Here is a 16,533-nt window from a genome sequence, read left to right on the forward strand (position 1 = left end):
TCTTTGACCAGATCTTAAAGTTTGCCAGAGGGAGGCAGTGACTAACTCTTATGCAACAACCTCATTTGTGTAAATGTATTTGTATTTACCAAGCAGAAATCAAGAGGTGCTCTGCTGGCATAAGTTCTTCTAACCATTGCATTGCTTTCCCTTACGTCAGACGCTAGGATATTTACTGATGTGACATCTGCATGCAGGTATTTTTGTCTCTCATGTCACCACTTGTAATAAAAGCTGACAAGCCCAGCCAGCTGGTGGTTTCCAAGATAGGGATACAAACAGGATGTCAACGGGGAGTCAGTTTACTCATAAAGGAAGAGAATAGAATTCACACAGCACTGCTATTCGGTGACATGCAACTTAGAGCAACTTAGAGCTTGTTTGCATTTATCAGGGGGGTGCCTTCTCTTCTATCACTGCTTTGGATGATGCATAAAGACTTTTGAGAACACAACCATACTCCTGTACTCCACTGACCTGGAGAACACATGCCTGGGATCATGAACAGAACCTTGTCTTCCTCATGACAGTGCAGATCACTGCCAAAAAGTTATTACTTTTGGTTGCATTTTCCATCCAGTTTAGTTAACATGGGGGAGTATCTGTTAGATCCGAGAGTCAGTCCTTTTGCCAGGGCAGAATACAGTTCCTCGATAGAGGACTTATCAGATAGTCAACTGATCTTAGCCAAAGTTTTGGAACATGCTATGAAGTTTCCTCAAAGCCTCCTTTTACAATGAAAACAAGCCCAGCTCTCTCAACCTTTCCTCATATTTGACATTCCTGAGTCCTTGTGCTAGGTTAGCTGGCTTTGGAGCTAGTTCTTCTCCTGGGTTTATCTTACACAGTGCAATTGTCAGACTCCATGCACCTGATAGTGTATTTCAGTGGTTTGCCTCTTTCTTGAAATACCTTCTATAGTACTATTTGGGAGCATTGTGCAATTGGTAGCTAACTCACTTGATGTCCCTGTGAACTAAGTCTCAGTGCCTTAACTGTTCTATTTTTGCCCCAATAATAAACAGGAAAACGTGTTCACAATCAAATATTTCTGTCGCTGATCCGTGATGATAAACGAATCCCTTTCTCTCAGACCTCAGCAACCCTGGTGCAAACAGTGACGACAGCTCATATGGTCAGTGCAGCCCAGTGGCTTGATAAAAATCAGTTTGCTTTGAGTGCTTGCAAAATAATAGCTGATCTGTTTGGATCATACCTAGAAACTCAAAGAAAGTCACAGAACTATCGCTGATGAGGCTGCCTGTCTGAAAAATTAGCAGCATACCTTAGAAACACCTTGATCTGAGCATTTTAAAGATATGGTTCATAAGCGAGGTTGCTGGGCTCAGAGGTGAGGCATCTTTGAATAACTCAAGCTCCTTTGGTGAAAAACAAACAGGAAAGGTACTGAGTGAATAATGCAGTCTGACCATACTGCAGTGAAATAATTAAACCAACTAAACAAAAGCTTGATAAGTTTATGACTGGGATAAGTTCTATGATGGGGTCGCCTGTGATAGCCTAGGGCAATAGGATCATGGTCCATGACTAGGGCTCCTTGATGCTATGACAATACAAATAAATAATAGCAGGAGCCTAGACTGGATGCCCCAGGAGGCCTCTTCCAGTCCTATGTTTCTAAAAAGGCAGGGACTGGAGTTAAAAAAACAAGCAGCTGTTTAAACCCACTTTTCACAAGCTGTTTTGCTAAATTTAGCAAATGTCCAAAAATTCATAATCACAGATTGGACCAAAGTGACTCTGACTGGGTTCAGAAAGAATTAGCTAAGCCAAGATGGTCAGGGAAGCAACCCTATGCTCCAGGTGTCCCTAAACCTCTGACGGCCAGAAGCTTGGACTGGACGACATGGAATGGGTCACTTGATAATTGCCTTGTTCTGTTCTGTCAGAAGACAGGATACTGGGCTAGATGGGCCATTGGTCTGACCCAGTATGGCCATTCCCATGACTGACCTATATCATGCAATGATCAATGCCACTGGATCCAGAACATTTATTTCCTTCAATGCCGGGTAGCTCCTGAGTCTGAACCCCACCATCCACTCCTCTGCATGGTGCACGAGGAATGAAAAGAGTCTTTCTGATGGCCTGGCCTAAAGATATTGGAGTCAAGGGAGCAGAATGAATGTCATGTCATGTCCCCCACACTTCCTTTTGTGCAACCGCCATATAATCAGGGCTTCGCGCCTGGCTTTGAGGGAAGAGGCCAAGAAGGGAAGAGCAGTGTCCCCTGCCACAGCTGTAGATGTCTCCATACCGTCTGCCTGTCTCTGCGGTTAGGGACAGCAGCACGGTGACTTCAGCAGGGGGTAGGGAAGCCAAGAAGCTACACAGTTGGGAGCAGGCTGTGCCCATGGATTCCACAAGATCCAGGGGACTGGCCATACCAGTCCCTATGGATCCAGCAGCCTCTAAAGCCTTTCTTCAGGCTTTCATATCCCTCCCTCACAAGTAGAAGATTCCCATATGGCAAACCATACAGAATATCCATTCTAAGTATTCCAGCCCTTTCAAGTGCCCTGTCATGGGGAGAGATCAAACCCCACAGGCCTAGCCACACCAGGGAACGTGAACATACATTCCCATGTGGGTTCAGCTGCATTGGTATTAACTGCATGGGGGGCCCTTGTGTAGGAGGTTCTCTAGCTCCAGCAGCTCTTCTCAGCACCTGTCAGGTAAATATGCTCAGAGCATGTGGCTGGAAACAGGTGCTGGAGCCAGAGCCCCCTCCACCCTAGAACGCGCAGCATAGCTGGCACTAGTACAGCTGCCCCACATAGTCTAACAGTGGGGCTTACGGAAGTCAGGGCACATTGGGGAACCCGGATGTGGAGTTGGCTAGGCATGTGGACATTTGCAATAAGTTCACTTTTGCTGGCTTTGTTGTGGAATCTGTCACAACAGAGAGTTCCCGCGGCCCTTTGGAGCAGCTCCGTGTAAAAGTTGCACAAAAGCCTGGATTTAAACTGTTACAAATCAGACAGTTTAAAGTTATGAAGACACAATGGCAAAGTCCCTCAAAGTGACCGCTCAGAGACGCATTTGAGAGTTGGGAGAGCTTTGATCTAACACAGTAGTCTTGTGGCAGCAGAGCAAGAGAGAGAGAGGCACTATATTATTCCCTGATTTCTCCAGGGTCTCTCTCTGGGAGAAGTTTCAAAGCAGCATTTCAGCCAACATAGAAGCATTTTCAGAAGCAACAGAGAAACTAACAACATACCTAAGCATTTGCAGTTCCTGCATTCATTGTAGGGGAAACCATAATAAACACTAAGCAAGGAAATGTAATTGCTATGCAAAGCATTTTAGTAAATTGCGTTTTAAGAGATCTGCTGGCTTTTGTTAATTTTTAATCCACAGTTGCTATTAAGTCAGACCCTTGCTGTTATTTAAGTATAGGCTTTGCATTTATCCTCTGCCAACTCTCTGCTGTAGCCCTCCTTCTCTAATAGAGAGAGGTGCTAATTTGTACAACACCATCCCTGTTTATCAGTCAGCAATCATCCTTGTACATAAATAGACGACCAAGGCACTGTTTGTGATCACAAACTCAGCCTGTTGAACTGAGTTGCCCTTAAACTCTGGGGTTACTTATCATACACTTGTTGCTTGTGCTGTTACCATAATATCTGTATGTCTTATATACTGTCTATAACTGGATTTTTCCAAAGAGCATCTTAAAAATAAGCTGTAAGGCAAACCTGGCATATCCAGTACACAACATATTTTAATGTACTAAACGCCAGCTCTGGGTAGATTGTCTATGGAAATACCAATGAACTGCCATCATAAGCAGAGTTATAAGGGCCAAATTCACCTGACTACAGTGGAGTTACAGTTGGGCTGAGTTTGGCCCAAGATGTTTCATTACTACTGTTCCTGCTATTCTATCTCATGGAACCAAAGACATTTGAGGTGGAAGGGACCTATGAGGTTGACTCCCAGAAGACAGTTTAGGATTGTTCCCTACAGAGGATCAACTCCTCTTTAGCATCTTGCTCTGCCTCTCTTTCCAGAGGAGCAGCGATGCTGTGAATTCCATGATGAAAAGAGACAATGAAAGCCCTCCACATCAATCCAGCACCTTAACTAGCATCTTGCATGCTGGCTACAGGGAAGTCAAAACTTAATCAGCCTTTTATTCTTGTTCTAGGTATAACATCCCAATAGGATTGCATGCTAACCTGTCCGAGGGCTCTCCTGTCTGCGAGGCACTCAAGAAGAACTCCTCCCTGCTCAATAAAGATGGATTCTTCCACGGAAAGATGGGATTCAGGATGGCTCTAGCAAAAGGTCTCCTGAAAATGTCAGAGGTGGGAGAAAAAGCAACCCAAACACTTTCCGTAGACAACTTTCCCTAGAACCATTTTGCTTTACTGCTCATCCACAGACCATGTGGAAAGTTTCTCCAGGTCAGAGCTCAGGGTGAGCTCCAGGATTAACAGGGCCTGTGCTGTGTTGGAGCTGGAGCTGGAGAGGCAGGCGTTCTGGGTGCTACTTCTACATCTGCCCTGCGACTATGGGCAAGTCACCTCCCTTCTCTGTGCCTCAGCTTCCCCACATGTGGATGTGTTATAACCACTTACCTAAGCAGATGGGGTTTTACGAGAATTACTGTTTATAAGGTGTCCTGAGATCATTGCATGGGAAATGCAATAGAAGGGCTTCTCAGGATTAATTTGCCTGCTGAGAAATTGAAAGTTGTCAACTTGAATCTTCGGAGTATGTTAAACACATTGACTGGGTGGGTTGGTGCATGAGGTTTTCACCTGAGTTCAAACAGGCTTTTGGTAGCAAGTGAGAGAAGATTAGATTGAAGCCGCCAATCCTGAGTGACTATTTTAGAACACAAGCCACCGCACAATGTAACAAATCTGGGTGTAGCTTCGAGAGGGGCCCACAAGCGGGTCAGGATGGGGTGGGAGGAAGGGATCATCTGCATGAGGGCTGGCGAGAGCTAAGAGCCTTCATTTCCCTGTTGTTTGTGAAGAGCCACCGCGTTCAGTCAGATAACCACATTTGAGGAGCGGCTTCACAGTGAGTCTGGCAATGATGTTCCAAGGCCCCAGTCAGAACCAGAGCTCCATTGCACAGACAGAAAGGTTGGCAGTGCCTGCCTTACAGAGTATACAGGGATGCTGGGCTGAGACGGTCAAAACTGCCTTGGGTATCTGGACACACATTTCCCATTCACTTTAATGGGAACTGGAAATCTGGATCCCTAAGGAGGCTTTGACAAACTCACCCTCCATTTATAGTGCCATGTACAGAGACAGTGTTATACAAGGGTCTGACCCTAGAAAGCTAATGGGAGCTGAGAGCCCTCGGCAAATTACAGGACAGAGTTCAGGGTTGGCTTCCCTGCCAGGTAAGGGTGCTTATACCACCCAGGAGCAGGGCTTACCTGAGTAATAAAGGACAGTGTGGTGTCTGCCAGTGAATACCTTGTACCAGGCATCTCCTATTCTGTCTGTACTAGTAACAACTCTCTCTCTCCCCCCACCCTTCTGCCACCATCATCATCATTTAGGTGAAACAGGAGCTAATGGCACAAGTTGACCTTTTCCGTGAATTAACAGGTCACATCCCTCATCACATGGACGGACATCAGCATGTTCACGTTCTCCCAGGTAGGGTGGTGGTGGTATTCCTCCCAGCTCCCCAGAATTAAGGATAATTCTGCTCCCAGTTTGCTGAAGGATCCTTTACATAAAGGTATTTGGTCAAGAACTAGAGCATGAAATGGCCCCCTCCAGCACAACAGATTATCTTTCCTGCGCCTGAATCAGCTGCCTTGTAACCTAAGTTTTGCTGCATCTAACACTCTGAGGGTCTTCACAGTTTGGGTGTCCCTCCCCCATTTTATTGGCATCAGATATGTGAGATTATTGTGCTTAAAGGCATCAAATCATGAGAAGAGTAAACCCTTCAATCCTCTCAGGGGACAGGGTGATGGGATATACAGAAGCACGAATGGCAGTTAGATGACTGACTACATTTTGTGCTTTTGAACATCTTCCGTTTTTCCCCAGGATATTTTACTGGGCTTGCCTTAGGTGGCAAGGTTCTCCGGCCTGTGCTAAGCAGGAGGTCAGGCTAGATGATCATAAAGTGTCCCTTCTGGCCTTAAATGCTCTGAATCTATGAATCATTCAGACTCCATGCCCAAACCAAGGGTTGTTTTGCTGCCATTCACTGCAGCTTTATGATCCCAGCAGCATGTTTTTTATAATTAAGTAGCAGGAATTTTACACAATACGTTAGATCTCATATTTTCCTCTCTCTTCACTGGGCACAGAAGGAAGCAAGTGGGTGGAGAAGGAACAGGAAGAGACTTGTGGGTGGGAGAAAGGGACCTATGTTATGCTATACCATCCCAAGCCCCTTCCTGTTACATACGTGCAGTGCAGAGGTCTGTGTTTAGAGAGGCAGGCAGGCAGGCAGTCCAGTTGGGGAGGAGTTGGGAAGACATTTTAGGCAGTATATTTCCTGGACATGTCAGGGTAATAGATGCTGAAAACAGCCAAGGAAGTTAATGCTGCTCAGAGCAGGGTGGAGATTTCTCTGGCTTCCCTTCCTACAAAACAACTCAAATGCTGTCTGTTAGAACTTCATTATAATAACAAAGAGCATAAATATTAGATTTACTTGTAAGAGGAAGAACGGATCAAATTACACTTGGAAGGGACATACCTCTGGGGCCAGGCTTGGTGAGAGAAGTTATTGTACTGACCATCCTGTCCTAGGAGGATTTTTGTGCAGCAAATAGGAGGTGCCAAACCTGCAGTGCTAACACCAGATCTTTGGATGCAGACAGCAGGAAGTATAGCATGCACTTTTGAAGGTTTCAGCCGAGCTGTTTATCCACCATGGTGTTGGCTTCAGGGAGCAATAAATGGAAGACAGCTGCTGACAAGACCAGAGAGGTTTCCATTTCTGCCAATCTCCCATGACAACAGTAATTGATCAGCTGAGTCTAACTCAAAGGCATACATTGGGAGACTTGGCAACGGGCCACAGAGCTGCTATTTCTAGGGTGATGAATTTGGAGCCCCAGCTTCAGAGCACTTTAGGCCCCACTCTTCTAGCAAGTCACTGAGAATCAGCTTTCACCCCGTCAGCAGAGATTCAGACAGAGAAAATGTCTCATTCTAGGCTAATCAGCTCATTGCAGCAATGGAAAATTTAGGTGCACTCAGAGCCAGCTTGCATCAGCAGGGTCATGATGTGTGAGTAACAAAAGCTCAGGATGTGTCCAGCCTGAAGTGCCTCCACGTAAAATTCCAGTTTAGCAGATCATATAAAAGCTAATAATGTCTTCAGGTACAAACATCCCCTCATGACAGTAATGCTTTGCATTTATGGAGCACTTTCAATTCAGAGGTCTCACTGTGCTTTACAAAGGTAGGAGAGCATCTTACTCCCATTTTACAAATAGGATCATTGGGGCACAGCGGTGAAGTGACTTAGCTAAGGTGACAGTCGGTCTGTCTGGAACAGAACCCAAGTCTACTGCCACCTGGGCCTGGACTCACCTCACTAGACCACAATTGCCTCTTGATAAAACTGCTTTTGGTTTTCCTCTTTCCCAAAAGAGTAAGGGATGTACCGGCTAAGTGGAATAGTATAAATACACTGCCCTGTTGTGAGTACCCACGGCTCAGTGGGACTCTGGCCGCTGTGCTTTGGGGGTGGGAAGGAGGTAAAAGGAGAGGGTTTGGGGACTCCCCCACAGATGAACTGGAAGGAAAAACCCCCTGCATATAGTTTGTTCCCAGGGGAGCCAATTTCCTACTTATCTAATTTCTAACTAAATTCTCTCTGGCTTTTCTTGTAGAGGTTAGACATGTGTTTGCACAGGTGTTAGAGGAATATGGGATCAAGTATACACGTGTGCCAATAGAACCAGGCCTTCACAGCTGTGCATGGATAGAGCCTCCTCTAATGGACTTTTATCTGGGAGTAGAAAAAGATTCCCTTGACACAGTAGATGTGTTTACAAGGCATGGAATAAGGTAAGACAGACGCACCAATCACATACATACATTAAAGAATTCAAATCTTACCAGTTCTTGATGTTCTTCATTTTCCCACCAGAACAGAACTATAGCGCAGGCATTCTCCTACCTCAAAGGGACGGTTTCTCTTGTGTTCTGTGTCTCCTTTAGACTCAAGGGCCCAAGCACTAGGTTACTTATAGGAAACACCATCTTGAATCAGGCAATTGGCTTGCAACTGCGGCTGATTTATAGCTTCCCACAGCACCACATAGCGGTAGACATGCAGCACTGCAATCTCCCACTGAGTATCAGGAAAGTGTAAATACCAACTTCTAGCCATGTCCGTCCCAGGAAATTAGAGAGACAAGGTGGGGAGGTAATATCTTTTATTGGATTAGCTTCTGTTGGTGAGAGAGATACGTTTTCAGCTTCAGGATGTGAAGAAGAGTTTGGTGTGGCTTAAAAGCTTGTCTCTCTCATCAACTGAAGTTGATCCAATAAAAGTTATCTCCTCCACCTTGTCTCGCTAACGTCTGTTTGTTTGTGTTTATTTTATTGCTACTTCTCCATCTTTTCTCCTGTTGGTCAGAGGAGGCTGAAAAGGGCAAACACCTGCAACAAAAAACAATCACAGAGAGATGGAGGGAGGCTAAATGGCTGAAGCGAAAGGGAAGCAGAGCCAGACACCCATGAAACTAATCTCTACCATCTATGTAGGCTGTTCAAACCAGAGTGCTCCGGATATGACTCCATATGATTGATATGACCCTATGTGTATTGTGTGGTAATGATGCTATGGCAAATTTAATCAGTTTCCAATTAAAAAGACTGTCTTGCTGTCAGTCCTGCAAACTCAGTCTGGAATCTGAATGTCAAGTTGAGGTCTTGCCTGCTTATGCACTGTTAGCAACAATATAGATGCTGCAGGCCAAGTTAAGGTGGCCACTCATATGTTCCCGGAATAGCAGGCATTCTGGTTCTTCCGAGAATAGCATGGGTCCTCCCCTGCTGGCATGACCTCACATGCATGGCACGTGTGAGCTCATGCCTCACAGAGGAGGCTCCATCTTTAAGAGCTTGCCGCCCTGCCCCTGCTGGCATGCTTTTGTACATATGGTGCGTGCAAGGTCAGAGTGCCATTTTTTTAAGAGCTGGAGGGGGCAGAGTGGCATTCCCCAGCCAATATCAGATGAGATCAAATCTGGTTTTGCCCCAGTACCGCACACGGACCAAACCTCTCAAAAAGAGGACCATCCGGTTTAACACCAGACAAGTGGCTTTCCTATGCCAAGTTTGGTTCTGAGTCATACCTGGGAACCTTATTGTGTTCTAATTCTGCCTTCCCTTACAGCAGTCGAACCCATTTGGGATTGCACAGGTGAAATATAAAGAGTTTGGAACCACAGCTGGAATTTAGCTAATAATTCTGTTGATAATGCATAAGAAGGAATAGCCTCTAGCTCCCTCCTAGTTTTGTTGGCTCTTCAGTACTAACCCTAGTAAAACCCTGTAATTTTGTCCCTAAAGTAAGCAAGCATGGCTCTGGAGATACACATGGGGGCAGAGCTGTTAGCAAGGTTTCCCGTTTTACAGAGTCAAATTAAGCTATTAGAGGTAACTATTACCTGGAATTATGAGTTATCCATTTTTTTAAATGAAACTTTCAATAAAAACACACCAATTTAATATTCAGCAGTAATTAGTATCCTGAATGGTCTCCATCCTTTCTCCCACATTACTAAAGTTGGGCTACAACCACAGGTCCCTGGCAACAGCTGTACCATGACACATTTAAACGTGCTCAAAGCAAAGCAGTGGGATGAGATTTGACTTCACGGGGGCTCACTGTGGGAGCAGGGTCCCCCCGTGCTCCCCCGAACAGCCTGCAGGAATGGGGCTTTTGTAACATGATAGCGCTCTGTATTGGTGTGTTAATAATGAAAGGATAAGTTACCCTGTTTATTTGCAGTTGTGTTTGGTTTTATATTTTATTTAAATATTTACACTAACAAAAGAATTTGAAATTAACTTTTTTTGGGAAAGTTTAACACTATAGCTAATTTTCATGTCTTTTTTTCCATATTAATTTTTGTATCCCCTCCCACCCCTAATAGGTGGGCGGATATTTATATAGGTTTGAGTACCATGGGCAAAAACATGTCTGTCAGCAACATTCAGAACGCCATTGATACTGCCGTGGCAGCTTTCACTATCAAGGAAAGCGCTCACATGACTCAATTGTCACCTCAGGATCAGAAAAGCAGAACATTCACAATTGAACTGATGGTACATCCCGGGTACCCTACTATTCCACCTATTGGAGGCTGTGGAGAAGGACCGGATGATTTTTCACAGTCATGGGAACGCTTGCATGAACTCCAGACGTTAATGACTCCAGCGTTACAAAGCCATTACAAAACAAGGAACATTCAACTTTGTGCATTTAAAGATCTTTAAGCAAAAGAAGATAGTTTGTACTGGAGAGATCTGTGGCTGATTGTAGTCTAAGGAACTAGACCAATTTTGTGTCTACCTCCCCTTAAAGCTGATGGGAACTGGAAATGGACTGGGAGCAGCCTATAGTCTAAGCAATTAGAAATACGTGGACTCTCCAAACCACCTAGCAGCAATATCCCAGTATATATCTCGCTCTTTGTCATCAGATTCATAAACCACCTCAGCTGATTTGAAAATGATGGATTTTCTTTGTGTAAGGTATTCACACTCCATTCCAAAATTTAACTTGAAAGCCAAGGCCCAACTGTCAGACTAACACTACATCAGGTGCTGCAATAGCAGATGACGGGTCCATACACAGCTGAGTCATGCCTCAACTTTTGGAAAGATTTTTGTAAGGTGGCAGGATTAGTTGCAAAAAGGCACACAGCCTAGGAAGTAAGACACTCAGACACAACCGCCCCAAGGCTGATTGTTGTAGTTCTAGTAACCTTGAGCAGTCCCTTTTCTAATGTAGTTAAATATTCAAATTACAGTATTTTCTTTTGTCTTTTACTTGAACTGTTGCATCTTTACTCGTGCCTACAGAAAAGGAAAGGTCATTGCAGATGTTTTTTTCTTCACTAAAAGTAATCACATCATGGTGTTCGCCTGCTGCTGCCTTCAACCATACTCCATGTAAGTAGCTGGATGCAGCATTACTGTTCTTTCTGTTTAAGTGGGCTCTAGGCATTTTGCAGTCAGAAGCAAGACATTTTAATGACAGCAGTTGCAGCCAGGCTTTTTAGATGACTTTGCAAGCACAGCAACTGTTGACCCATTTGATACATCAGACGACTGTTAACTGTAAAAGTCCTACCAGCAATCGTCAATGCACCACACTCTGTCCTTTCATGAGATAGCAAGTGGCCATCACTGCAACTATAAACGTAAAGATGTTCTAAGGTCTAGAGGCAGAAGGGAAAGAAAAACAAAACTCTGATCATCATAAAAGCTTTCTACAGTCAGTTACCATTTTCTGCAGTTGTGATTTCCACGAACGGCCGGTTTTCACTCATCTGTATGAGATTTTTTGAGCTTAGTTTCTGCCCAAATCTTAGTTTAATGTGAGTCAGTTTTGTTCAGCCACCTTAGATATATTAAGAGATGGAAAAAACGCACTTTTCCCAAGCCTGACCAGTATTTTCCTCCATTTTGATAACGCAAACCTCATCTAGCACAATGCCTTTATTTTTAAAGTCTTAACTATTTGAAGAGTAAGCTGTAGAAAAATCAAAGTCTATAAGTGCCTGTTTAGACCAGGGCATGATTTTTTCCCTGATTAATAGGAGCTATTTTGCCTCCACTCCCTAGCCCATTGGGAATTTTATTTATGTATGAAAAACAATCAAATAACATTAATGCACTATTAAGTTTGCTATATCAAGAACCTTTCACGCAATTCCATAAATTTATATTATGCCACACTAATTCCATAGATTTTCAATCTCTACCATAATATGTACAGGCTGTACAATGTAGCTGACTCAAAGTTACATAAAAACCAACTTTTGGAATTGCTTGGTATGTCAAACAACTTTGTTAACCCTAGTCTTTACATTTAGTGGTAAAGTTTCCAGGTTACTAATTGTGATAAAGTATAATTAAAGAACAAGGGATTTAAGAGTTAGTCTCTCTTTCACTGTTAATTACAAGAATGCTGTTAGAAGGATGAGTGCCACCTAGTGTTTGATTATGTTGGTCACATGCAGTAATATGCCTGGAGGCAATATGTATCTTACATTTTTACATAAAAGGACCTTGCTTTATTACATGATTTTTAACCCTTGATTTAGTCTTGTAAATGAGTACTTACTATTAATTTACTTTGATCGCACAATCATCAGAACGTCCCCCATCTTTTCATGTATTGTACTCTTATTTGTGCTCATTTTCTGCTTCCTTCACACTAACTGAACACTGAAATCAGTGTGACGGGGCCTTAACTGAGTCCGTTCTGTCTTAGACTATTTTGTAAATGTTCGTTTTTAAATAAATAGGACAAAAACAGGATTCTAATATTCAAAGGAACTGAAAGCACTCGAAGGTAGAGGTGTGAGTAAAGAACTCCTAATTTTAAGTACATGGGCTTTTAGCTGAACTATTTTTATGTAGAGAAATAAACAATATACTGAGAAAATCTTGAGAGATGACGTTCATAATAAGAACACATTCAACAATCCAACTACAAGCTTCACCTGTATAAAGATACTTTCAAAATTCAGTCTGTCTAAAAATAAACCATGCCACAAAGCCTTTGAGAGCATTTTTATTACAGGTAGCAGAATGGAATTGCAGAAAGCCTATACCAATACTCTTGGGTGTATAGTTTCACCAGTATACTGTAGTTTTGGGTCTTAAACTGCATGTTTAGAATTGAGCATGGCTTAGGGAACCAGATAGAACAAGAGCTTAAATTCCTGAGTTAACACAGGACTGGCGCTTAGTACTTTTCATTTGTCTACTCCCACTTCAACCATACAGTACACAAAATGATTTGGTCTGTATCTTTTGTAAAGAGAGTCATCTATAAGTAAAAGCTACTACTTGTGTCACATATTGTGGTTTGAGGACTGGACTATAAAGAAAGCAAGAAGAGAATTGAGATTAATGTTTTCCTCCACCTGACCTCTAGTTACAAGATTAGATAACAGGCATAGCATTGCTATAGGCTGATGTGAATTTGAACTGCAGTTCCTGGAATTATCTAACCTCTTCAGTTCCCTTTCAGTGGTATCTAATGGCACCGATTCACATATATGCAGCATTTAACCTGAGAGGTTTACAATCAGAAGGTATATTCACTATTATATAGTAACAAGAGTGACAAACAGGTGCTACAGTTTTTATAAATATGAAAGGATAATTTGGGCAATAGCAACTTTCCATGCTAACAGATGTGATCAAGAGGAGAGAATAACAGTGGCTCATTTAGGTATCTGATGCAGAAGTTACACACACTTCAGTTTGACAGATAATTTGGCATTTTTTTTTATTATGAATCAGTGAGCGTGAATGAAACAAAATCAGTACCAACTTTCTGCAATGAAGACACAAAGATGTGAAAATTTGGTAATAGACAGTGCTCTCACCAAGCCTGAAAATACTTAGGAAATGCAAGTTTCCTTAAATAAGGTGAACATGGTTTAACTTTATTTACCTGCCAAAGAATCTGTCTAAGAACACTTAAACATAAAATTTCTTAAGCTCCCTCACTTATAAAATGTTTCACTTCTCAACAGAGGTACTGGGCTGTCATTCTTTTTGCTAAATCCTAAATCAAAGCTGGATCTAGATGAAAAAGGCTGGACAGAAAAGACAGGAAATCTACAAGACATTAAAACCAAAAGGGTCTCTCTAGTGCTCCCTAGATACACACAATTCCTGAAACATTGCAAAGAAAGAGGCTGTATAATGCTGATTGTAGGAGTACGAATAATCATCTGGGTGTGAATTTACTAATACAGCTTCCTACACATCAAAATGATATGTACTCCTAATCTAGGATTTCTGGAAATAAACCTGCTTGTTCAAGAACATATAAAAAATTCTAATGGTTGGAAAGAGAAGGCAGTTTGACTGTGTGGCTATGACCTCACTTTAGACTTAGGGAGAAAAAACAGGAAGCTAAAAAATATGAAAAACAATTAGACAAACTGTAAAGGGTACAGAATCCTGAACAGGAAGAGCTTCCTTTTATCTGAGGAAGAGTGCCTTTGATTGAAGGAAAAATACCTTATTTTTACCTGAATAAGTTAGGAGGGAGTGTTACTTTAAATACTCATTAAATCATCTAACTCAAGCATAGTATATTATTTCTTACAGATATTTATGAACAGTACTAGTGAAATGTATTCTATTTATTAGTTTATTGCTTAATGCTATTCTCATACCATTTTCAAAAAAGAATCATACAATAATTGAGGGAGGTCTGCCATCCCAAAAAATACAGATGGTTTCATAATACATTTTGATGGAAAAATGTACTCAAATGACTAGCTATGGTGTCAAATTTAGCTTTAAATTTCAAAATTAACATTTCAAAAAAGTCTTGATTTTTAACTCAAACAGTTTGTTACTTTGGTACCTATTGGTCCCTAATTTCTGAAACTCTTCTAAAGTGGTTGCAATGCTGTTCTGTGCAATTTTTTCCTAGCTAGTCTGCATAGATATTAAGAATAAAAGTGAAAGAACTTCATAATCACATTCCACTATTCATTTGCTACAGAAATTTTCTTTGTTCAGTTTTCTGAAATCAGGACATAAGCCATATTTTAATTCAATCACGCACACAAAACTTGGGTTTCCCCATTTAATAAACATTATTGTGGTAACATCAGCCAGATTTACATAAGACCTAGGCTTTGTTTCTGATTGTTTTGTGGGGTTTTGTTTTTGTTTATTATGTTACAAACTGAAGTTAAGGGGAACTTGCAACCCAAGTTCCACAAAGCACAGTGCAACATTTAAAGAGAAAAGTAAACAGAACTGCCAAACATTCAACCATTTTCTGTCAGGACAGGAACATATTTTCTAAGACATCAGTTTGGGGGAAGAAAATTAAATGAAAAATTAAATGAACACAAGATAGTGGGAACTGCAAGGGAAAATAAGAAATAACAGCCACAACCTTTTGAATTTTAAGGGCAGAATATAAGTCTAAGATATTTTTGATAAATTCTGACAAGAAAAAGAAACAGCATCCTTTAAAGTATACTGAAGCAGTGATTTTTAAACAAAGAAAGCAGAACTAGAACATCTTAAATTTTTAATCCTTTCTTTACAGGTTACCTAGACCACTTTTGATTAAGAAAACTGTAGAAAGTTAGTAACAGCCACAAGATAACACCAAAAGGTGGCACTTGTCAATTTTCCATAGAGTCCTGCTTTGTGGTGTGTCTGAAATGCACTGCTCCGGATCTTCTATCACACGTTGCTGACATCAATTGTGTCAGATTTTAGTCCACTGGTCGCTTTTCACCATATTTCTTTGTAAACTCTTCAGCGTTCTTACAGAATTTTTTACGGTCCTTAGAGTATTCTTCAGCTAGGTCAGCCCGAAGGGGGTGCTCGGGCTGTGGGTCATTCACCAGTGCTATGAGGGACTGGATTACTGTCAAAAGAAGTACAAGTTCTGTCAGTGACTAGAACATTTTGGATATTTAAAAATTAAATGTAAGAGCGATGCACTAAGAATAAGAGTTTAAATGGTGTTAAACAATGCCCCTATAAATGTGTATGCTTTCCAAAGACAGACCAATACATTGTATAAACAAGTACATAGCAACTGCACATAGTTCAAAATTTGAGTTCAGTAGTGATTCTGGAATTAATGATTCATCTCAAGAAGGAGAAATTGGAAGTTCACACTAGAAAACTAATAGACAAATTCCACGGTGTGCAGTCATCAAAAAGGAATATGCACAAATGGAAGGTAGGTAATCTGTGATAAGTATCTTAGATCTACAGAAAATAGGTGTGTGGAAATAAAAGGAGATCACTTGTCTGATGTTCATTCATTATACCCCAGTCTAGTCCGGTTTGGGAGTCTCAAACCATATACAACATTGCTCCCATGCTTTTCAGGCAGCCATGCCAAAACTTCATTAACTTAATATTTTCCACACTGGAAACCAGCTGCCATATGGAATGGAAAGCAGCTCTCTGGAATGTTTGGTTATAAAAATCATTTAAAGGAAGTTTCCTTCCCTCAACACCACAGTTGCCTGATAAATATAGTACTTGTATAACAGAGGGACGACAGAAGTCCCTACTGTAGTAAGTAGAATGCTAACGCTGCTTCACTTTATATCAGTGATTTTCAACCTGGGGTCCACAGACTATGCCTAAGGAGTCTGCGAAAGGTTGTCGCTACCAGAGAACAGTGGTTTTCCATCTGTGGTCCACAGGTCTAAGATTTCCAAATGTCTAAGATTTCCAAAGTGTGCCGCATTTCCATTAGAAATTTTTAGGAGTCCACAAATGAAAACACTTTGCTCTATATTTAATGGACAGG

The 16,533-nt window shown here is 41.8% G+C and overlaps 2 protein-coding genes across 4 annotated transcripts in view; one reads left to right on the forward strand and one right to left on the reverse strand.

The window, feature by feature from the left end:
* Positions 1 to 12,759, forward strand: part of YDJC (YdjC chitooligosaccharide deacetylase homolog) — a 21,785-nt gene extending 9,026 nt beyond the window's left edge. For both annotated transcript variants that reach the window (XM_067539897.1, XM_067539896.1), the window contains exons 3-6: positions 4,175 to 4,334; positions 5,552 to 5,651; positions 7,859 to 8,036; positions 10,136 to 12,759. In XM_067539897.1, the coding sequence (XP_067395998.1) occupies positions 4,175 to 4,334; positions 5,552 to 5,651; positions 7,859 to 8,036; positions 10,136 to 10,478 (781 nt within the window). In that variant the 3' untranslated portion in view covers positions 10,479 to 12,759. The remainder of the gene's footprint in view (positions 1 to 4,174; positions 4,335 to 5,551; positions 5,652 to 7,858; positions 8,037 to 10,135) is intronic.
* Positions 12,760 to 12,770: 11 nt separating this feature from the next.
* Positions 12,771 to 16,533, reverse strand: part of UBE2L3 (ubiquitin conjugating enzyme E2 L3) — an 84,650-nt gene continuing 80,887 nt past the window's right edge. For both annotated transcript variants that reach the window (XM_067539900.1, XM_067539899.1), the window contains one exon: positions 12,771 to 15,630. In XM_067539900.1, the coding sequence (XP_067396001.1) occupies positions 15,476 to 15,630 (155 nt within the window). In that variant the 3' untranslated portion in view covers positions 12,771 to 15,475. The remainder of the gene's footprint in view (positions 15,631 to 16,533) is intronic.

This window comes from Emydura macquarii, unplaced genomic scaffold, assembly GCF_026122565.2.
Source record: "Emydura macquarii macquarii isolate MOO-44397 ecotype Brisbane River unplaced genomic scaffold, CSIRO-AGI_Emac_v2 contig_554, whole genome shotgun sequence".
In the NCBI taxonomy this organism is placed as follows: Eukaryota; Metazoa; Chordata; order Testudines; family Chelidae; genus Emydura; species Emydura macquarii.